Genomic DNA, 23,850 nt, shown 5'->3' on the forward strand with positions numbered 1-23,850 from the left:
GCTAAGCTTCAACCCAGGCGAAATGACATTTAGTGTAGAAATTCACAGCAGAATAAAAGAGAGGCAGATAGAAAATAGTCAATAATGCATTAACTTTAGTAATTCTGTGACTATTTTTATTTCTGAGTGTACATTCAATGACCCATTACAAGAAGATATAACACTGCGTGCACTGTGCACTGTGGATACAAGTAACTGACACTGAAGAAGGTTACAAGTAGTATTGAAAATCCGCGTATCTGTCAAAAGAGAAGAGAGCAATAAGAGCTAAACTAAAAGGTACAATACTCAAATCTGCTTTTTTGATTCTATTTTTTAATGTTTCTGATAAGCTAAATTTCAATAAGGCCTTAAGTTTTCGTTTTGCGAACCAAACAAAGAAAACTCATTTCCTTTTTTTCTTGACACAATGCCTGCTTCTCAGTTTAGTGTTCTATGAGCACTTCCATAGTTATAACTGAAAGCTTTCTTTGCAAAAATTGCCATTTTTGGCAATAAATAATAAAATAAGCTCACCTATTTCGGCAGTTTTTTAGCAACAAATGTTTCTGAAATACCTATCCCATCATTCCTAAAAATAGAGAACTATTCAAATGTTATCAACTTCCAAAATTCCATCCAAAGTTAAAGTTTTCAATTCCAAGAAAATAAAACTTCTATTGGCAGTCTATATAGAATACTTGCATAATAGAGACCAATCAACCAATCCCAACAATATGCATATACGGAAGGTCCATATGAAATCTGAACCTCCATTTCAGTATCCATCTAGCTTAGACGAAACGATTCATTATCGTTTCACTGGGTTTTCATAGTACTAAATTTCAATTATGCATGTGCTCCTTGTATCCCGAGACGAATAAAGTCATTGAATGAAATTCATTAAACCGTCATATACCTTTTTACTGCTGCCAGAAACTAGAAGAGCCTTGTGCATTTGAGCTCAGTTACCAACCAAGCCAACTGCAAGGTGCTCTCGTTTCACCTAAACCAAGGACAGAAATGTTGATTTTAATCACACCCATAAATTTTGCACCTCTGCTCATAACTTTGCAGTGAGATGTATCTACTTTGCAGCTCATCGCCCGTCCGTTCGGTCGTTCGTTCTCGAAAGACGCTCCCCGGGAGGAGTAGCATGAAAATCTTAGAGCTTATGATGCTTCTTCAAGTTTCGTCTTTGAAAAGCATTATCCTTCTGCCGGCATGGGAACTCCGAGGGGGAACTAAAGAAGCCGTCTCGGTAGCTTGCGCAACTTTCTCGGAATAGCGAAGCCTTTGTCGTCCTTTGTTTCGGATCTTCCCCGTCGGCACGCAGCAGACCAACGACGCACAGTGGTCGTACTCCATACGAATGTTGGTCAAAAGTACAAATTTGACACAAACATCGTTCAAAAACCCTTTCAATATACATTATATGATTTCTAGGGTAGTAGGTTATTTGGCATAAAGTCGTTTTGTAAAAACTCTTTGGAAACAATCGATTGGCATAAAGGTCAAGTAATGTTCATTTTGTCGTCATTTTCTTGTGATACGGGAGGAAACCTTGATTCGTTTAATGAAGTTTAAAATCTCCAGCCCAAACCCTCCAAATCTTGAACAACTGACCACGATTGGCGACACCCTTTGCTCCCTCACTTGAATCGAAGAGCTTGGGCTAGAGGCTGCTTCGATTTGATGTTCGGGAAATTTGTCTAAAGCATCGAACTGATTGCTCATTTTATAATATTTATAAGTTTTAAAGCTGATATATTGCAAAAAAATGCAAAAATTCAGTTCGATTTAAACGACGGAAACGTCTGTTTGAACTACGGAATCATTCGTTACGTACTGCGGAAAGCAATAATTTGCAAACCTCATTTTATGTTTTACTTCTGGCCAGCTTTGCGCCACTGTGCGCCGGCGACCGTCTCCAAGGATTCCAAGTCTCATGCTTAGTCAAGAGTCGCAGCATGTAAAGTTGTGAAACCGCAGAAGCTCGATGATGTGCGAAACACCGATTGTAATTTGAGTTAACCAGTCGGAGCGCTTTGGTGGTTGCTACTTTTCCGATGATCCGCAAAGTTGTGACATAGTAATTAAACCGTCATCATAGGGATCTGTTCGCAGCTAATAATGAGAGCTTTCCCTCTAGAGTAATTGCTTTTAACTTCTGAGCTATCGAAGGCTTTGGGATGACTTTGAAATACTTGGCGTAAGGAAGTGATTGCCTCAAGATACAATAAATCTGCCATCCAAATGATTTATCCATGTAGAATTGATTATGCCCCAGTTGAATGTCATTTTTCTACGGGTTTCGCTCTGTTATTGCTACATCTATGGTTATCAGTGTCTACAATAGGGCGTATCTGCATGGTGTTCGCCCACGTAAGCCCATTCCATCAGAACGAAAATACATTCAATCCAGCCGGATTAGGAAATGTAGCCACGCGCGTGATATATCAAATCATAATTTTCCTTCTTCATCGGAAAACTTTCTGCAGCCAGTATACATATATCCTGAAGTATTCAATTGGTCGAATTCCCCTTTTTCCTGTCTATTCCCATTTCCCCGCACCTTAGCCAGAAATAGGTCAAAGTTGCTTGGCACTGATGAAAGATAACATGCAAGGAACCTTCACCCGCATTTCCAAACTGTAGTATACCTAAGCGTATCGGGAACGAGAACCAAGAACCACTGAGAAAATGCGTAGATAGTATACTACTCTTTTACATTTTCAGTCACATTTTATGGCATTCGTATCGCCCTGTTTACCGGATATTGTCGGCATCGTTGTCGTCAATGAACCGTGAGGCCACGGGTTTTCCTCAATAAAGGAAAGTTATACGCATACAACACACTAGCAAGTCATTTTTTTCGAACCAGTATGAAAAACCAACGAAAGAAAATCCGAAAAATGCGGCATCTTTAAAGGTTGGAATCTTAATGGATTTATGAAACCATGCCACTGTCGTGAGGTGGTAGCAAAGAATTTCCGTGGAAATTTTTATTGTTCAAACCTTATGCTTCAAATCGGCTTGCGTAAACAATTTTGCGTCTTTAATTTCTTCGTATAATATGGAAAAAAGGGATTCTTGATCCATGGATGAGGATTCTTTTTTATAAATCAGCGAATAAAATGATCACCTTATATTGAAGTTATAAAAAATTGAGTACAATTACATCAAAATAGAGACTGTTGACGCTATCGTCCAATCAGCTGGTGTTCCTCACGGCTGCATTTTGAAACCAATATTCTAAAATATTTTTACATCTGAAGAACCTGAGTTATCTCACTTTATTTGAAACTTTCAAGTAACCATGTGGTCACGATGAGAAGGGTTCAAATAAATTGGTCAGAGGAAGTTAAGTATCTAGGGCTCATGCTAGATAATAATATAATAAATATAACTTTCAAAAATAACATTGAGCGTATTCAAGCCAAATGTAACAAATATATGAAATTTCTTGATCCACCCATTAACAGAAAATCGTAACTTTGTCTTAAAAACAAGCTTTTGCAGGGTCCTGAGTCCTGATATACCCGCAAAACACAACTTTCATGCACACTAGCAATGCCTGGTAGTAGAATTTAACTTAAGTAGTGTTGCCACCTACGACAAAATGTTGAACCTTCCATGAAAAACTGGATTACAGTTGAAGAGTATTGCTATGTTGCTAAGCATTCTATTTTTCTACTCCACTCAAGTTTTATGGTTTTGATCTCTTCTTTATTCTTCTTAAACAGTGTTGCCAACCACATGAACATTTGTGCCTTGGCCGATTGTATGCCACGCAACATTCCTTTCAAGTTTGGTGAACATTCGGTATCGTTACCTTCAAAATTTATTGATATTTACATATCACACCCCATATAATTATCTCCTTTGATAATAATCGAGCAGTGTTGCCATCTATAACCAAACATGAAAACTTGAGCGGCCATTTTGGAAAGTTCTCAACCCATGCTTTAATTTTGCCGAATATCTCGGATCAGTATTTCCACATCTAGACGTTGCATTTTACAAAAACATAATTCTAACCCTGATTTTTTCAAGACCGATTCTTTTTACGACCCCCGATAACGGTCGTAAACAGAGCTTTGAGTGTACCAGAAAGAAAGCACTGCAGAGGATTCAAAATAAAATTTAAAAAATGATTTTGAAGCTAAAATAATTAATAACTTTAGACAAAAATCGTTGCAAACTTCTATTGCCACGATCTATGCGTTATATATTTAGGTAAAGTTAGGTTAAGTAAAGTGTAAGGTGGTTTTTCTCTCTATAAACAGGTGAAATCAACTCATCTGAAACCAAATTCTGAACAGCTACGGCTAATAAAATGTAATATGTTGTTAACAAAATGTTAATAAATGCTTAATTTAATTTGCCAAATTAGGATGATAGTGTTGCCTATTACACAGAGCACGTTTTTTTTAAAAAAAAAGACACCGACACGTTAATGCTTCCAGTGCACAATGGTCGGAAAAAAAAGAAGTTTGGCCAAAACTAGTTTTATCGCCTTAATCGATGAAATATGTATTCTGAATATGTTATTTGGCGTTTTTATTGTTCCAGAAGGGGTTGTTCACATATTACGTAACTTTTTTTAAAAAGTGTTTTTTAATTAGAAATGCAATCAAACTTGGCTGACAGCACAAATTATGTTTGTATTTTAACGAGTTTGATTAAAATATGTATAAAGAGTGGTTAAATATATTTTATATCAACTTTGTATGAAAAATATCGTCAAAATGTATGAAAATATTACATTATTCAAATAGCTCTAACTTGCAAATCAGCAAATTTCTGCAAAAAATTTAAACGTTTCTTGTAAGATCTAAGGATGCATTTTAAAGTGCAATATTCAAAATGGCGGCGACATGACGCGACAAGAGTTGGTTTTCATGTTCAAAATCATCAAAATTACTAAAGTGTAATATTTAAAAGTAATCAAGCTTCAACCAAATATTTTTTTCCATCCTCATGCTCGATAAAAGTGTTGAACTATAAGCTTTCAGATAGTGTAACTTTGGGAAAATATTGTATTCCTTAAATATGAATTTTATACTTTATTTTATTGTTACCTTTTTTCAATTTTTCGACATCAGTCAGTTTGACGTCATAAAAGTCAAAGAAATTTAAAATCTCAAAAAATTGTTTTGGTAGTTTTGGCCGCTCCTTTATATGGAGCCCGACCATTGTGCAGTGGACGATTTGCCCTTTGAAAGAAGCACCAAACTATACAACGGACTAGCATGCAACCGCCCAGTGGCACAGTCGAAATACATTCCTGACGAAAAGTTTCCCGGACTGAAGCGGGAATCGATCCCACGCTCCTTGACTCGATGCGGCTAAATGCTTGGTAACACTAACCACCCGGTACCCCTGGTAACTCTAATCACTCGGCTAAGGAAGGCCCCGGAATAATACTAATAGAAAAAAATTAAAAAAAAATGAAAAACCGGTAGCTAGAAGGACGCTAAATCTATTGTGTCGACGTCGTCAAGAAGGTCGGAGCGGATGAGGCTGGAGCTAGAAGTGCAGATGAAGAAACTTGAAGCAGAACAAACCCTTATGGAAGAAGAGATGAAGAGGAAGCGGGAGTTGTTGGAGAGGAACTTCAGTTTACTGGAGGAAATTGCCGATCCGAAGTGTACGTTCCTGCGTAACTAGTGATCAGTAAAGATTCAGTGGAAAAGGTGTCATCGTGGTTACAGGACCAAGAGACGGATTCAGACGATTCAAGTTCAACAGTCAATACAAGTGAAGATTCGAGCATTGATGACGAGACAAGCGAAGAAGAATCATCTACTGGCTTGCCGGAAGATGGCAGAGAAGAGAATGAAGAACCATTCAAGCCTTGCAAGCAATTGACGCCAAAAGGTTCCTGACGTCCAAAAACAACATCGGTGGTCCAGAGTAAAGCATGTCCTAGTGGCACTGTTACCGGAACAAATAGCTGCCCGGCATGTTGTTCCACGAGATTCACCGAAATTCAGCGGAAACACGGAGGAGTAGCCGATGCTAGTGTCAACCTATGAGAGCACAACGAGGGTGTGCGGCTGGCTATAGAGGTGAAGAAAATATGATTCGGTTAAGGAACTGCCTGAAAGACGAAGCTCTCAACACTGTCCGTAGTTTTCTCATGCTTCCTTCGACGGTACCAAAGGCAATAAGTGCGTTTCGGTCAGCCTCAAGCTATCATAAATAGTTAAGAACAAAGGTACTCGGGATGTCACCGATTAAAGTAGATGCGATGGACAGGCTGATCGAACATGTGTTGGCTGTGCAGAACTTGTGTAGCACAATAGATGCCTGCAGGAGAAAGGAGTACAAGCGAGGAATTACCTTGCTCAATGAGCTTGTTTTTTAAGCTGCCGCTTTCTCTCAAACTTGATTGGGCGAGGTATCGAAGGAAGTTGAAGTAAAAGTTTGATCGCTTGCAGCAAATGGATCTATTCCGTGGCGCAGGATGCTTGTTTGGGCTGTGACACTCAGTCTACTGAACAGCAAGCTCACAGCAAACCAAAAAACAAAGCATTCTTGAATACACATTCTAACTTCCAAAACAGAAACCTGCGTAGCTGCTTTAGCTGCAACCGCTCAGAGTCGGAGAATGTGGTATTTCGACTCTATCACATCTGCGAGTGTAATCTGCGTTCCGATGAAGGACTGCATGATGCAGTGAAGAAATTCTTCAGCCTCGAAGCTCTATTGGAATATCGAAACCAAAGAAGAACTGCGTATCAAGTGAAAACGAACGTGCTCAAACTAAGCTACAGGCATTGACACGCTTCGATGGTGACCGATATGAAATGGATTATTATGGCGCTATGAGAAGATTCGATTACCGGATAACAAGCCGATGGCATTACAGCGGTTCAGCTGCTTGTCTCTCTATCCCACGACTAGAGCTTACAGCTGCTGTAATCGGAACGAGGTTGATCAACAGCATGATGCCAGAGCTGGTGTTGGCAATATCCAAACGTTTCTTTTGGTCGGACTCTAGAAATGTCCTATGTGGACGACGGAACTAAGTGGCAGCGAAAGCCGGATCATAGTGAACCCAGAAGATGGTTTAAAGCTCCGGAATATCTGTGGCAGTCCCAAGAATTCTGGCCTCCACCGTCGTACATAGATAACACTACAGAGGAAGAACTACGACGCAGTGCTCTCTTCTATGCATCAGGATCACTGATTCCAGTAAGCAACTTTTTTAGCTGGAAACGCCTCTTGCAAGTGACATGCTATGTAAAACGCTTCGTAGATGCAGTCGGACTCCACGGTCTACAGTGGGCCAGTATAAGTGCAACATCAATTCCTCCCCCTTCCCCACATTGGTCTGTATTCTGACGTGGCATGCGCCATTGTTGCCTACAAATAGAAGATCACCAGCACTTATACACTGAGGATGTCTGTTAGTCCCAAGCAGTCATTTGGTTGATTCCTTGTGTGAGTGCAGCTGATCTGGTGATACTGGAGTAGCATCCACGGGCGGCCAATCAAGCTCATGCTCAGATTTCGTGCAATAAACCTAGCAATAAATAACTGTTAAAGAAATTCGAGCTAAAGGTAAAACCTTTGGAATTGCATGAATGCCTTGAGACTCATGAGGACTATAATTTAGACCTCAAAGTGCCAGTGAAGACCGCGAAAATTAAGCTTCGACCAACGGAATAACACTGTTCGACAAAAATTTTTTTTTGGATGGATCAGGGACGCGTTTATATGGGTCTTGAAGTGCAAGAAAAGTATAGAAAGAGGCCGTTTTCAAATGATTTGCAGCACCCCTGGATTATTTTTTGATAAAGCTTGAAAATTTGGCATTTTTAATCACAAAAAGTGTAATAAGCAAAATATCAATAACTTTTTAAATTCAATTATACAACCATTGAATTTGTCAAATCAATATTTTTTAGCACTGGATGACTTCAGGGAAACGTGCACCATTTCAGAAGAATATTGGCATCTATTTTGTATATGAATTTGGAATGTTAACGATCATCAAGCAAGTACGTGAGGATGTGCACCATATAAATACTACTTTTTTCTATTTCACACATCTGGTTCATTATATAATAATTATTATAGGTTCAAGAAGAAACTTGATTGGGATTTGATTCTTTGCTCCATTAGATAAAGCAATGAGCAATGGAATCCAGTAACATTTGATTTCAACAAGGATACGACGACTACGGAAAATGTATGTGTTTGTTATATTTATACGGGATGGTTGGTCTAATAAACTCTTAGCAGTAATACAAAATTAGGTTAGACACTGACATGTAAGTGGTCTTACATGAGCTAGTCGGTTTATCACGAACCGATGGCGAAGTCTATGAAAAATGTGACAATATTGTTATTTGCGATTTCCAAAGATTTTGATACGTACTCATTAAAAATAGATTACCTATCGTGAGGTCCATTTGTTATCAGAATATCCCTAGAAATTACAGACTAACGTAAAATAGCAACCAACAATTCAGTAATCAACAATTTCACCTTTGTTGTGACACCACTCGACAGCCACTCAGGCAGGCATGAGCTCTTTTTGTTTCAGTTTGTGCACAATACTAATCATTTGTGAAAACTGGTTAAGTGGTAACATGCCTGCTTCTTACTTGTAAGATGAAAAAAAAATCTGGTTAAACCATTTCCAAATCTTTTTTTTTTGGTTCTACATTTAACATTTTTTCTGCAATTTTAATCAAACTATCAAATGGAGCGTTAGTTTCTTGTTCAATGGGATGTTTTCTTAAAATGGGTTTAGTTGTATGTATATTGGAAACATAAAGAAGTCGACCATTAAAATTAATTTTAATCTCGTTTCCCATATGAGGCCAAACGTGTCCATTTATGAACCCCCATTCCCATATCCTTTAAATGAGTAAAAATGCTTTTCGATAAAGTGAAGAAACAATTTATGATAAACAATTTTGCGAAACTTAAGTAATGTCTGTTTTTCTTTCTTTAAACAGGAAGACATATAAAATAAGTGTTTTTTTATTCATTTAGATTATATCACAATTTTTTGTGAAATTTATTCTAAATCTGAAAACTGAAAGTTTGATTTAAATTGCCGGAAAATATGTTAAATGTAGAATCAAAAAATAAAAAAATATCGGAAATGGTTTAACCAGAAATTGTTTCATCTTTCAAGTAAGAATCAGGCATGTTACCACTAAATCAGTTTTCACAAATGATCAACATTGTGCACAAACTGAATCATAAAGAGCTCATGCCTGCCTGAGCGGCCTTCGCAAAAAAATGTGACAATGTTGATTACTAAATTATTTGTTGCTATTTTCTGTTATTCTGTAATTTTTGTAGGGATATTCTGATGAAAATTAATCTCACGATAAGTAAACTATTTTTGATGAGAACCTATCGAAATATTTATAAATCGCAAATAACAATGTTATCACATTTTTTACAGACATCGTCTCCTGATAAACCAGCTAAAGCATGTAAGACCACTAACATGTCAGTGTCCAACCTATATCAATTTTGTATTTCTGCTGAGAGTTGATTAGACCAACCAGCCCATATAAATATAACAGACACATACATTTTCCGTAGTCGTCGTATCCTTGTTGAAATCAAATGTTACTGGGTTCCATTGCTCATTGCTTTATCTAATGGAGCAAAGAATCAAATCCTAATCAAGCTTCTTCTTGAACCTATAATAATTATTATATAATGAACCAGATGTGTGAAATTGAAAAAAGTAGTATTTATATGGTGCACATCCTCACGTACTTGCTTGATGATCGTTAACATTCCAAATTCATATACAAAATAGATGCCAATATTCTTCTGAAATGGTGCACGTTTCCCTGAAGTCATCCAGTGCTAAAAAATATTGATTTGGCAAATTCAATGGTTGTATAATTGAATTTAAAAATATATTGATATTTTGCTTATTACGCTTTTTGTGATTAAAAATGCCAAATTTTCAAGCTTTATCAAAAAATAATCCAGGGGTGCTGCAAATCATTTTGAAAACGGCCTATTTCTATACTTTTCTTTCACTTCAAGACCCATATAAACACGTCCCTGATCCATCCAAAAAAAATTTTTTGTCGAACAATGTAATCGTTAATGCGAGAGAGAATTGACTAAACATAAGTTATTATCTTTAAGCTAAACTGTGGATTACATCTTTTTGAACATTGCAGGATACTCAAATTTCATCAAAATAAAGGTTGTTTTGAAATCTCGGAGATTCTGTTTTCTCCCTGCTACTGAAGACCACACACATATAATCAACAGACGCTACTCAGGATCAGTAATATCCTCAATATATAAGTATTAGTGCTCTCATTGCTATAATAAACAATAACGACACCGGCTGTGTTTGAATGCAGGTCAATTTGGGGATGGGAAGGAAACTTCCACAAGAGAAAAATGGGAATTGGGATATTGTGCATTTAGACAAAAATTGTCGGGAGGTCGCTGCCAAACTGGCAACTTTGCTTACTTCCGATACTACTTTCAGTTCAAATCATATCATCCCGCAACACTACACCTAGCAAATCAAAACAAAAACATCGTGCAGGATGACACACTAATCACACTAATGGGTGTGAAAAATCTCCTGTGGAACTTTTGCCTTGCCACTTCATGGAATAGGACTGGTTCACGGTGGTAAATGTCCACTAGCCATTCCCTTATTCCACCACTGAGTTTTTTTTCTTACGGATTCCATTTTATTCGTAGGCATGTTGTCGGCGCACTGTATCGGACTTTACTTCCCTTTTCTGCTAGCCAAAATAAGTTCATCCTCATCATTATAACGTAGCTGCCAAATTCAAATGTCAAAAAACTTCGGAAGTAAGTTCGGAAGTCGGAAGTCTGGACTTCCGAACTTCAATTTAGTGCTGGCGACACAATATTAGAAAGGGTTGCTTATTTGCAGGATTCATCTTGATAGTTATATTTTACTCTTTTTTTATGAAGTCTACAGATATTTAAGCCCCGCGCGAGGTACACAGGTATAAATGACTTTTGATTATTTATCAACCAAATTGGGGGTTTAGGCTGTTGGATGATTCCATGAATTAGTAAAAAGTTGTCTGGTTGAATGTCGGAAATTTCTTGAAAATGCGAATAATGCCGATAGTTTTTGAAATCATCTTGCGGGGTTAGCGAATCTGGCAATGTTTTGGATTTTGTTGGACTTTCATGATCACTAGTAATGCTTACGAATATTGATGGTTCCGACTAACAGTGTTTTGAAATTTATTAATTTTTTTGCTGTAGGTAAAAGGTAAAAGCACCGGTTTTGGCCAGCCTAAGAGAAAATGTCAATACAAGTTAAATGGGAAGCCGTATTGATACTATAAATATGTCAAATGCAAGCTTTCAATCCATATTATATGTGTAAAATAACAAAACTGAGCTAAATCCTTTTTTCCGCTTTTAAAATCCCGTTGGTCAATATAGGCCAACGGAACCAGTTTTGGCCAGAGATTTAACTTCGGTTCCTAAATTGGCCAATTGCATTGATTTCTCATGAGAGTGGCCAAATTGGGAGTGCCCTGGCCAAATAAGGTGTATGGGACTTAAAATTATAAGGAAAATGAATTGTTTTTCTTATGTTTTGAATCAATTTGGACGAGTAAATGAATGTAGCTTTATCATATGAATGTGATCTACTGAACACAAAAGGTTTCATGCTGATTGGCTATGTAAAACGGTGTATAATCCACTATGGCTACAACTGGCGTATGGCCAAATCCGGTGCTTCTACCCTATAGTATGGAAACTTATAATGTTGTTTACACCTGTTATAATAATCAGACCGAATATTGCTTGTAAATCTGGTTAACATTGATCATAATTAACCAGTGTAGGCCTGAATGAAAACAAAAATACTAAAACTCTCACCGCTAAGCGAATCCTTCTTCTTCTTCTTTCTGGCGTTACGTCCCCACTAGGACAGAGCCTGCTTCTCAGCTTAGTGTTCTTATGAGCACTTCCACAGTTATTAACTGAGAGCTTACTATGCCAATGACCATTTTTGTATGTGTATATCGTGTGGCAATTTTCAACCCGAAAGGATCCTCGACCGGTGGGATTCGAACCCACGACCCTCAGCTAGGGGCCCAGATGGCCGTAGCGGTAAACGCGCAGCTATTCAGCATGACCATGCTGAGGGTCGTGGGTTCGAATCCCGCTAGTCGAGGATCTTTTCGTGAGGTAAATTTTCTCGATTCCCAGGGCATAGAGTATCTTCGTACCTGCCACACGATATACACATGCAAAAATGGTCAATCGGCATAGAAAGCTCTCAGTTAATAACTGTGGAAGTGCTCATAAGAACACTAATCTGAGAAGCAGGCTTTGTCCCAGTTGGGACGTTACGCCAGAAAGAAGAAGAACCCTCAGCTTGGACTTGCTGAACAGCTGCGCGTTTACCGCTACGGCTATCTGGGCTCCCCTTATCGGATTCAAATGATTTTTTGTCAGTATACTGGCACACATATCTAGTTTCTAGAAGTGGCTAGGTTAGAGGAAGTCGGAAATATTCCTGTGGCCGGAGTTATTCCGGTGGGTTACTGGGTCAAGTCGGGACATTTTCAATGAGTCATGGGTATTTTCCTGTTTTTAGTATCGTTTGATTCTACTTTAGCTTCTTATCGATTTGTTTAGGCAGTGTTGCTCGCTACCTGTTGATTTTGTCATTGAGGATGACAAGATGACACTTAACGCTTATTTACGAACTTATCTCAAAATTTTATTCGGTCATATTGCAGCAGATTTATAGATATCTAACTTTTAATTTAACTTGAGAAATTTCTGATTAATTTATTCCTTCATTTTTTTATATGTATTAACAAGACTTTCAGATTCGAAAATATAATGGACCTCACAGAATCCATTCATACCATCCAAATGTTGTATACAAAAAATCCATAAATCAATTTCACGCTTCGCTCATCTAAGCATCGAAACTTGTTCGCGTTCCACTGACTGGAAAGAGAAACCTGTCACCGTTTTCCCGACTAACTTGTCAATGTTTCGCAATTTGTCATCCTTCGTCAAACCCTCGCCCACCCAACCGTAGACTATCTATGAAAAATGGATGAACCAGCAAATAAATAAACATAATCATATTATTTTCCCAAGTTCACCAACTTTTCCCATTGCTGCTGACCCAATTTCGTTGTATTTTCACTCCCTCTTGTTTGAACTTGCGATGATCATGTAACGTGAACTCCTCCGAGAGCAGAGGTTGTAAGAAGCACTCCATTCTCCGATAATCATTTCAAATTTTATACACTTTTCCGGAGCGAAACCGCACAGTCGAGCGGTTGGACTGTTCTGCTGCATGGTTAGGGTTATGGGCCCATTCTCGTTCAAACCATGGTAACATTTTCAATTAATATATTCATAGAGAAATTCCAAAATTTCTAAAACACTTTCGATAATTGAGAAAACTTTACACATTGCCTCAAACCGCGATACTCCACCCTACGCACAGCAAATCGAATGGAAACATAATTTTCCAGCTTTCCGATTCTATGCGACTGCAATAACAAATGAAGTTCTCAGCGGGCAATGTACAGTACAGATTTTCCTATTGCACTCTAAACGGAAGTGCTGCTTTCTGCTCGAAAGGCAATCAAAAACTCGTTACATTCACAACATCGACGGGGTTTGGTCAGCATGGGAAGAACTGGGCAGAAATTATCGAGGAAAAGTATATTCGCAGAAGCTAAGCATAAATCTTCGGCTAAGTATTTCTCCGGGTAAATAAAAGTGCATTATAGATAGAAAGAAATGCACACTCGTGTCGAAATGGTGAGTGCCTTTTTTGTATTAGAAGAAAATGTTTTGAAACAGTAGAGTGTTAGAGACATTTGGGCGTTCCGAACAGTATTTTTTACAGCAATCGAAATCTACGAACGTAGCAGAAAACAATTTATTGTTTTCTGTTCATGACTGGCTGGCGCCTGTTTTGTTGATACGATAAGGGAACGAGTGGTTGGTTCAAAATGGCAATGGTTCTTGCAATTTAAACCAACACAAATAATTGTGCACCAAGGACGTATACAGCGAACAGGGAAGGCAATTTCAATTAAAAACTTTGGTCACAGAAAGCACTTGAAATTGTTAATTATTTGTTTTCTCGCTGCACTTGGCAGCTTTTCAAGAGAGAAACAGTTAAGTGGTTTAAATTGTTTTGTGTCATTTGACCTCAAATGTAATGGCAACAGTTTCTAATGTATGTGCAAAATGGGTAAACAAGCCATATCATAATGTTTGTCGCAGATAGGCGACACTCATCTTTCATTCAAAATGTTTGCTTTCGTAAGAGGGTAAACGTATCATAATTATTTTCTCAAGAGTTTCGATTTACTAGAGTAAATTTTGGTAAATTATAAGCTCAGAATTTAAATAATTCCATGAAAAAGCCTCGATGTGTAATTATCTGACACTGAAAAATGAACCGAATCTTTAAATCTATTTGAATTGAAGGAAGGTTCAAATGATACACTGCCATGTTCTTTACGACAAAGTAATAGACTTCCAAAGTTTCCTAGCCTCATTTCACGCCTACTCGAACAGATTTTGGTAGCACAAAAATAATCACTTTGCATAATATATAGATGAAATATAGATCCAAAATTTATCTCGACTATCATTTGATAGGTTCAAACTTTTTTAAACGATTTTTTTATAATAATGTAATAATGATAAATGGAACCCCAATAGTGTTGTATGGATGACTTGTAGATTATTGTCTATATTTTTGAATTAAAAACCTGAAATACATCTAATTTGTGACCTACACTGAAAATACTGATTTTCAAAATTTAAAGTCGTTGTAAAACAAATGTTTTTTTTTGAGGCGAAGTAGGCCGTCATTGAAATGTGTATGTGTCGTTAATGATTGTTGCTAATTCATCTCGCGATTTCGAATCAAAGAAAATTAGTTGGTTTTGCACTGACACAGCTGAAAAAGTATCAGGATACTTTATGCATGTTAGCGCGTACAGTGATACTTTTTCAAGTCAATATAAGCTATCAAGACTGAGTTTTATCACTTTGAAATGCAAGCTGAAAAGTCATCATTGTTGCCAAAACGAATGACGGGCTACTTAGCCTTAATGGTAATTTGTCTCAAGATAGGTGATTATGTTTACTACCAACTGTCCATACATCGCGAGGGGGGGGGGGCACTTTTTCCCCGTTTACGCCCAAGCGTCCTATTTTGAAGACAGGTGCCCCTTACTCCCAGCGTTCTCAATTGACTCACCAGGTGGCGCTACAGCACGATCAAATTTATCTTACACTTGCACATTTGACCCCCTGAAAAACTTTGGAACTCCAACTTTGACAATGCATATCTCTGTTGTGTTCGAAGCGATTTCTTTCAGCAGCAATGGAACCGAGCATCATTCAAGATCATCGTCCATTTTGATATTCTTGAAATAAATGCGTCTACCCAAAGTTTTTTAGCAAACGACACTTCCGAACATTATGGAATGTACATTGAACAATAAAACGAAATTCAAAGCAATAACATATAGTTTTTTCGACATGAATATTATTGTAGAAGTGCAGTGAAACCGTTTTAGCAGAAATAGAGTTTTTTAGTTAAACTCAAAACTTATTTTATAAAAAAATTGATAATAAATAAATACTCGTTATTTGAAACTGTTTGCTTATAAAACAAAATCCGAAGCGATGACACGTAGTACCGATAATAAATCTTCGAGCTGTTTAGTAGAATCAAAGGATACAAACTCTAGTGGAATTAAATGGTATAGTACTAAATTCGGTTTTTTCATCTACTTATGTAGTACCGTTTTGATTCATATTACGGACATCTAAGGACTTAGTGAAGTATGACTCATCCAAAAGCATATAAAACAAATCATTCTGTATGAATCCTTCGCGTTATCAAACCTTCAAAACACTAAACTTTTGAATGATGAGCAGTGTTGTAAGCAATCACGGTAGTCGACACGTTTTCGCTGATATTCGGCAGCGCTTCCCTTAAACATGCACAACATAGGCCAGGGGAAGTGGTTCACCTAGAGTGAATTTATGTCAAAGAAAAAGTAGATTTTGTATGAGAATTGACAGAAAAATGAATGACAAGCGATCAAATGAATGTCGAAAAGAAAAATATCAATTGAATGCCACTGACCACGATAACTTCGCTAGGATACATTACGGTTTTGTTTGTTTCTGTTCTGCTTTCATTGTATGTGTGTCACATTCGACATAACAAGCAAGATCAAACTACTCATATTGTATATGATCCGATGTCTGAATTTAATGAAAAACTTATGATTTATGCAAATGTCATCGAGTAAAACGACATTCAATGGATCGATGCACGAGTTCACTAGTTGACTTTTGAGCGGTACCGTGTTATTTACGTGACCATGGCAACGAGTGAATTCGGCACCGCTCAAACGTCAAATTTGAATTACACATAAAACATTTTTTCCTAAAAATTCACGAGAAACCCTAAATTTTCAACCTTTTTGCCTTATAATCAATATATATAACAATGGCATGATTTTCTTTGGCATTAACTTACTTGTAGAAACTCAGTGACCATCTTTGGGGAAGAAATAGTAAATTATGAAAACACTCAAATCTTATTTTACCAAAAATAAACATTGAAAATACTTATATTCTATATTTGTATGCCCATTAATAGAGTTGAAAAGCAAATAATTATTGTACAAGTTTTGAACTTATTAGTCTATGCATCCAAATTCGAAGCGATCACATTTTTTTTTGTATTTCTTTGCTTATTTGGGGTAAAATGAAAAATTAAGATTACACTTAAAATTTATGTTTCTAAAAATTGATAAAAACCTCATTGTTTTACATTACTTGCTAGTAAATCTAAACTTGGAGCGAAAATATATTCAAGCAGCAGAAATAGATATTTTGGGAAACATTCAAAACTCCTTTCACCTAAAACTACTTAGAACCTTTTTTTAACTATTTGCCTGTAAATCAATATTCATGGTATTAACATATATTTTTGTCGACAGCGCATTGAATGTTGAAGTCTAAAAAACGCGTGTGTTTTATTATATGAAGAACATTTACCAAGAACGAGTAAGTTTGTCGTTTATATACGTCATTAACAGTGCACGGTGCACGGTGTGTTTCGTAGAGCAATTTCAAAACAAAAAAATCGCCATGTCTGCAATTTCGACACAAGCGATGATTGTCTTCTTTCATTTGCAAGCAAAACGAAAATAATTGGTCGTGGGGTCTAGAGCAATATATTTTTTCCCATTACGGACTTCGGGATACTACTTTGAAATTAAATTGGAATTACTTTAAATTTTATATGAAACAATGTTGCTGTGCATGCACATTATGTAAATGTGTAAAATATCAATCCAATTAAATGATTAAAAAAATGGTCACGTGTTCTCATGTCCGTGCATTTACTGTCGTCAGGAATATTGTAGCATCGTTTCAAAAAGGGTGAATTCGATTCCCGCTTCAGACCGGTAAGCTTTTCACAAAAAATGTTTTCCGACTGTGTCGCAATATTCGTTACGTAACTAGTTTCAGTTGCGTAATGACTATTACCACACTGCATAACTCAGTGCAGAAGAGTAGGCCGTTTCATGACAGATTATAGGCTTATTGTGATGAGAAATTGCAAAAAACTACATTTCTATTTTTCTTGTGATTTTGGACTAAACTGGTTTTGATTTTCCTTCCAATAAGCGTTGGCGCTTTTATAAGTTTTTGACATAACATAGCTATTGAAAACATAGTAGGATTTGTGTACCAGTTTTGGACATTATGGTTCACCATACGTGATAATATATTTATTTTAAATTTTTAATCGTTCTGAAAATTTATGTTGTTCGATACTAAATATAAATGTTAACATTCAAAAATATTCAAAATGTGGATGTTTTGTAGAATTTACAAATGGTCGAATAAGGAATCACTATAGTCATAAATAGTGGACTTCCCATAGTCCTGGATATAGCAGACAAAGCAGTTTGATTTCACTAAAATTCATCGTTTTCGGCTCCTTTTTATTGTGATAGGAGAGTATTCTTATTTGCCTAAAATATTAGTTCAAGTTTCGTATGTGTCGGTAATTTTCTTTAATATCTCGTGAAAACATGATGTTTCTGAGTAACTTTTTCGAAGCTTGGATTAATTTATGTTTTGTTGAGGGTAAAATCTAACATACATTTAGTTTCATACAATATTATTAGAATTCCATGCAACCCTAGGAAAAACTATCACAAAACTACACAGGCAAAGTATCACCAACACTATTACACGATCAATTACGAGGTAGATTTTCTATGAATGAAACATATCGATATTTGTTTGAATTCATTTGCACTTTTTCTATCGTAAGTTCAACAAGAAAGTGTGTATTCGTCCTGTTCTTTCAGTTCTCACCACCAACAGAGACAATTGCGCCAACATTGCACTACTATGCAGGAAATTGTATTTATCAAATGAAATATTGAAGCTGTCTTTGGTTCAAACGTGAACTTATTTATTATTCTGAAATCTATGACAAAAGGTCGAAAGGACACAAGGTCGAATGACAAAATGTAGAAAGGAAAAAAGGCCACAAAGGACTAAACAATGGAAAAAATCTTCTTTCAAAGATGAAAAAAAAATCTCACCATTCAAACCTTCTTCTTCTTCTTCTTTCTGGCGTTACGTTCAAAGGGGACAAAGCTTGCTTCTCAGATAGTGTTCTTATGAGCACTTCCACAGTTATTGACTGAGAGCTTTCTTTGCCGATTGACCATTTTTGCATGTGTATATCGTGTGGCAGGTACGAAGATGCCTGGGAATCGAGAAAATTTCCTTTACGAAAAGATCCTCGACCAGCGGGATTCGAACCCACGACCCTCAGAATGGTCATGCTAAATAGCTGCGCGTTTACCGCTACGGCTATCTGGGCCCTAAAAATTCAAATCACATTCGATTATTTGTCATTTCGACCTTTTGCCTTCCTACTTTTTGTATTTTCGATCTCTAGTCTTTCAACCCTTTGCCTCTCAACCAAGCCAGAAAGATTAATATTGCTTTTGAATTGCAAATCAACATTTTAAAAAAGAAGGGTTGTTTGACGTGATTAGTTGCTTAGTTCGTAGAAATTTCAACACTGGGTGAAATCAAAGGTGAGGAGGGTAACAAGGACCCATGCCTGTATTTTTTTTTTTTTTTTTACAGCATAATCTACACGATTGCACAATATTCATCTAAATCCTTTTCAACAGTTCACCTCGCCTAAATTCATTAGTTTACGATGCATTTTAAAAACTATAAAAAAAAAAAATTAAAAAAAAAAGTTGCGCTTGGAATATGCTTTGCGAGTGAGTACGAATATTGGAGCACAAAATCCTAAGGACATTATTTCAATCTCTTTATTGATGTTCGATTTTGGGTGCGTTGTAAGTAATGATTAGAATAATTCAAAAACATAACTTTCTTCAATATTATGTGGTTCTAAATTGTCTATTGAATCAGATACGGTAATTTTTGAGCTTAAAATAATGTTCAAGATTCTTCGTTTGGATGCTCATGATAGGTGAAACCGTTTGAATATGCAACTGTTAATAATGTAGTTTTAACTCTGGAAGTGTTTTAACTGCATCCATTTGCCTCTCGAATAACAACAAAACCATGACAAATAGTCGTTTTAGAACTTCCACAAAGTCAAATATTTTGATTATTTACACCATTTTTAAAAACATTATAACCATTAAAACATCAAGTATTGAAAATATTCAAATAAATGATGTTCTGAGGTCCTTTTATAAAACGTCTTTGTATTTCGATATAATGACCAGATTTGGCGAGATTCCGAACTAAATGCTCACCCATCCGAAGACATTAAACACGTTTTAACACGTTATTGAAAAAAGTTCACGATTTTGAGCAATCGGTCCCACTGTGAGCGGGTCTCTGGCACTTTTCATTGAACAAATCGTTTAAAATCTGTAGTTCAATTCCAATTATACTACCCGCAACATTGTGGTCTCAAATTCGGGGACAGAAAACCACGAGTTGTTGACATAACCAAAAAGGTTGATTCCGCGTGTGCCGTAAAATTACTCCAATTTCTTTACTTTTGCCTTACTTATTTGGTCTTCAATAGGCCAGCTAGCCAGGGTTGTGTTACTAAAAGAAGTAGTGCTTTCTTGGAGCTGGCACAGCATTCCTAACGTGATGAGCACGGTCATAACCATCACCTGCTTCCACCATTATCAAGGTTTTCGGCATATTTAGGTCTGGTTTTTAATTTCAAAGCAAAGAGTCTTTAGTTTCAAACTAAAGTAGCCATCTTCATAAATGTAAAACCATAATATCGATCTTGAACTTGACGGCCATATTAAAACAAGTGGTGTTATATTAAATTGTATTATATTATCGTTCGGATCTAACCGCTACGCAGTCTTTACAATCACAAAACGAGGTTTATTACTCGCCCAGCAAGTAATAAACCACGTTTTATTCTTGTAAAGACTGCTTAGCCGTTAAATCAGAACGATAAAATATAACAGTCAAATTTTGAAAATCAATCTTACTAAGTATTATCTACAATCTTACTATCTAAAGTCTTTAGATCTTCAATCGAATCACAATATACTACGTCAAAACCACTAAGCCTCTCTATCATTAATACTTTTCTCCCCCAGGGAAGAAGCCATCGTAATGGCCAACCTCCGCAAACGAGTTGCCGCCGTGGATCTGAACAAGGCCCCGCGCAGAAATACCACCGCCACCAATCTGGATGACATCAGTTTCAACGACACCGGCCAAACGCAGGACCAGCTGGACAATCGCCCGCTTCTGCCAAAGTCACTCGGCCAGTCCACTCCGGACCGTAAGGATCGCCAGAAAAACGGCACCAGCGACGGAGGGGAAGATTCCCCTAAAGTGAAAGTGGTCATGGATAAGGATTTTATCTTTGAATGTTTGTGTTGGCACAACGAGTATCGGATGCGACACGGAGCACCGGCTCTGACTATCTCGTCTGAACTGTGCGAGTACGCGTCGGCTTGGGCGAACCATTTGGCAAGTACCAATGAGCTGTACTACCAAAGCGGAACCACCTATGGACAGAACATATTCTGCTGTCCGGCGAACTCCCTGCTCACGGATCTTTCGGGTAAGTGTGGATTATTTTAGTGTTGTTTGATAAAATATTGAATTGGGTTTCGGTGAATTAGGTCAAGAAGTGGCAACGTACTGGTACAGCACCAGCAGGAGGTACGACTACTTCAAAGAAAGTCACCTGCTGCACACCAACGTCAACACCGGTCACTTCAGCCAGATGGTGTGGCGGGCTAGCAAGTACTTCGGTGTCAGCAAATCCATCTCCAAAACGGGTAAACTGTTTGTGGTGGCGTATTACTACCCGGCCGGCAACGTAATGGGTGAGTTCCGACAGAATGTCCTGCCGCCCATCGTGGCCACCGATGATCCCCACCTGTCGCGACCACCCTCGAGCAAGGATCTGGAAAATTTGAGTGCTTCCCACTGAGTAAATAAGAAACGGTGTTCCATTATGTAACATATAAGATACTTCCTAAGCCGCAGACTAACCGCATGGATTTCATCGTTTTTAAAAAGGCTTGCCCAACCTCGTGTACAGCCGCATAACAATTCTTAGTTGACGTTCGCGCTTAGACAAAAACCGTTACCGTAACGAACAACGAGCTTCAATCATAATCGCTAGGGCATCAACCATAGAACGATACTCGTAACTATAAAACTCTCGCAACCAAAAATTAAACAGGCCAAATAGTAGAAATAATCAATAGTCGAAACAGCTTCCGCTAATCGTCGTTAACCAAGCTTCTACCAACCACACAGTAACAAAGTCATTCCAGCCGCGGAAAACGTTCGCCCCGCACACTCAACTCAACAACTGCATTTAGGGACCTTACGTCTTTCACTCCATTTAGGGAACCACGCAGTCAATCGTTTTCCGTTCGATCGAAAGTATTTAAATAAACAGAACAGTGCAGGTGAAGCGCAACAAACGATTACGAAAATTTATAGGTGTAGTAGCATAAAGTAAATCATGTTAAAACTCATTAGACTGCTTGCCGTTGTGAAAAATAAAAAAGTTGTTGTAAGTGGAACCGCTGAAGAGCAAGCTTGATTCGGGATAGGTTATCTACATAGGTAAGGTGAAAAATCGACGCATACAATCACCGATGTAAGTATTATGAGAAACGATGGCAGACGGTAGTAGGAACAAACGCTATGAGAAATCTTAAAAGCTGTAACAAGATTGGTTTCTGAATTTTTGCTCCTGAATCTATGTATGTACAGGGAAACAGCTGTGAGCAGTGGAAAAGTCTGGTCACAGCAAGAAATAGAATGTTTTGTGAATTTCAGTAACAAGGAGAAAGTAGAATCACAGTTCTACCTTCAAATCGTAGCCGGAATCTTGAGATTCTAAATTTCAGTTACAATTCTGGAAGTAGGCAGAGTCTTCTACACTACATATCGATGTAGCTATGCCCTCTGCCAGCTTGATGTTCTGATTCCACGACATCCGAGAGTTAATCGTAGTGCTGCACCCACCTTTCAATCACCGCTTATTCATCCGTCTAGATTCCCCCGTTCATAGTCCTACACACTTCGGCTCGTGGCACGAATCCTTTGTGGATTTCTGTCTCCACATCTTTTCGTATCGCTCCAAGTTTCGAAGGATTACCATCTGCAGTATCAATACCCGCGCTGCATTCTTGTTGTCTAAAACCGTTAGTCATCCATCGTCAAACTAATCATTCCATAGATTTCTTTTCTTTGATCCAACGGCTTCCACTGTTCAACCGGTTGAACAATAGTTCTCGAGAGCGACTTCGAAGTTCGAACAACGCTCTCTCCTCTCTCATCCACCATTATAGCATAATGCAGCTCACAGACTAACAGACAGTTTGGCCAACAGTTTTTCCAGGAATCCATGGGTTATACTAGGGATTCCACCAGAATTTCTACCTAGGATTTTGCCAGGAATTTTATCAATAATTCCTCTAGAATTGTATTCACATATTCAACCAGAAATTCCTCCGGGGTAAATCCTTCAGACATACCTACAGGAATTCATTCTGGAAATTTATCCATATATTCTCTACAATTTATTCAAGATTTCCTCCTCTGATTCCTTCAACAATAAATTTAAAAAAAAAATCACAATTGATTTCATCAGTGATATTCCAGAGTAAGGCTACCTCCAAGAACTCCTCCAGAGATTGCAATAACAGTTTCTTGAAGGGTTTCTTCAGAAATTCCTCTAATTGTTAGTTCCAACGATTCTATCCAAGAAATTCTAGGTTCACATCAAAAATTCTCTCAGAAACTTCTCCAAGGATTCCTCAAGAAGTTCATCACCAATAGTTCCCCCAGGGATTTCACCAGGAGTTTTGTCAGTGAAACCTCATAGGATTTCTTCTTAAATTCCACCAGGAGTTCCATCAGAAATTTCTCCAGGAATTTCTTCAGCGATTCTTTCTAGTAATTTGTCTAATTTGTGATTTTTTTCAGTGATTCTTACATTTAAAAAAATCAACCAAAAAATCATCCAAAGATATAATTCAGAATTCCTCCTGGAAAACTCCTTATCCTTATCCTTATCAAATTTTTTCGGGATTCCACCAGGAACTCTTCAAGAAATTCTTGAAGAGATTGCTCAAGGATTACTCCTCCAACTCTACATGACTTCCATAAAAAAAATCTACCAGGTATTTCCACCAGGAATTCCTCCGATCAAAAATCTTCCAGTGATTCTTTTAGTATTTCTCTTGGAATTCCTCCACAGATTCCTTCGGAAAATCCTTCAGCAATTAATTCAAACATTCTGCCAGTAATTACGTC

The 23,850-nt window shown here is 37.5% G+C and overlaps 1 protein-coding gene across 1 annotated transcript in view; it reads left to right on the plus strand.

The window, feature by feature from the left end:
• The window catches only part of LOC5565201 (probable pathogenesis-related protein CaO19.6200), a 50,997-nt gene extending 28,888 nt beyond the window's left edge, over positions 1-22,109 (plus strand). The window contains exons 2-3 of the mRNA XM_021840495.1: positions 20,658-21,130; positions 21,192-22,109. Of these exons, the coding sequence (XP_021696187.1) occupies positions 20,658-21,130; positions 21,192-21,505 (787 nt within the window). The 3' untranslated portion in view covers positions 21,506-22,109. The remainder of the gene's footprint in view (positions 1-20,657; positions 21,131-21,191) is intronic.
• The last annotated feature ends 1,741 nt before the right edge of the window (positions 22,110-23,850 follow it).

The sequence above is a fragment of the Aedes aegypti genome, chromosome 2 (genome assembly GCF_002204515.2).
Source record: "Aedes aegypti strain LVP_AGWG chromosome 2, AaegL5.0 Primary Assembly, whole genome shotgun sequence".
Classification (NCBI taxonomy): domain Eukaryota; kingdom Metazoa; phylum Arthropoda; class Insecta; order Diptera; family Culicidae; genus Aedes; species Aedes aegypti.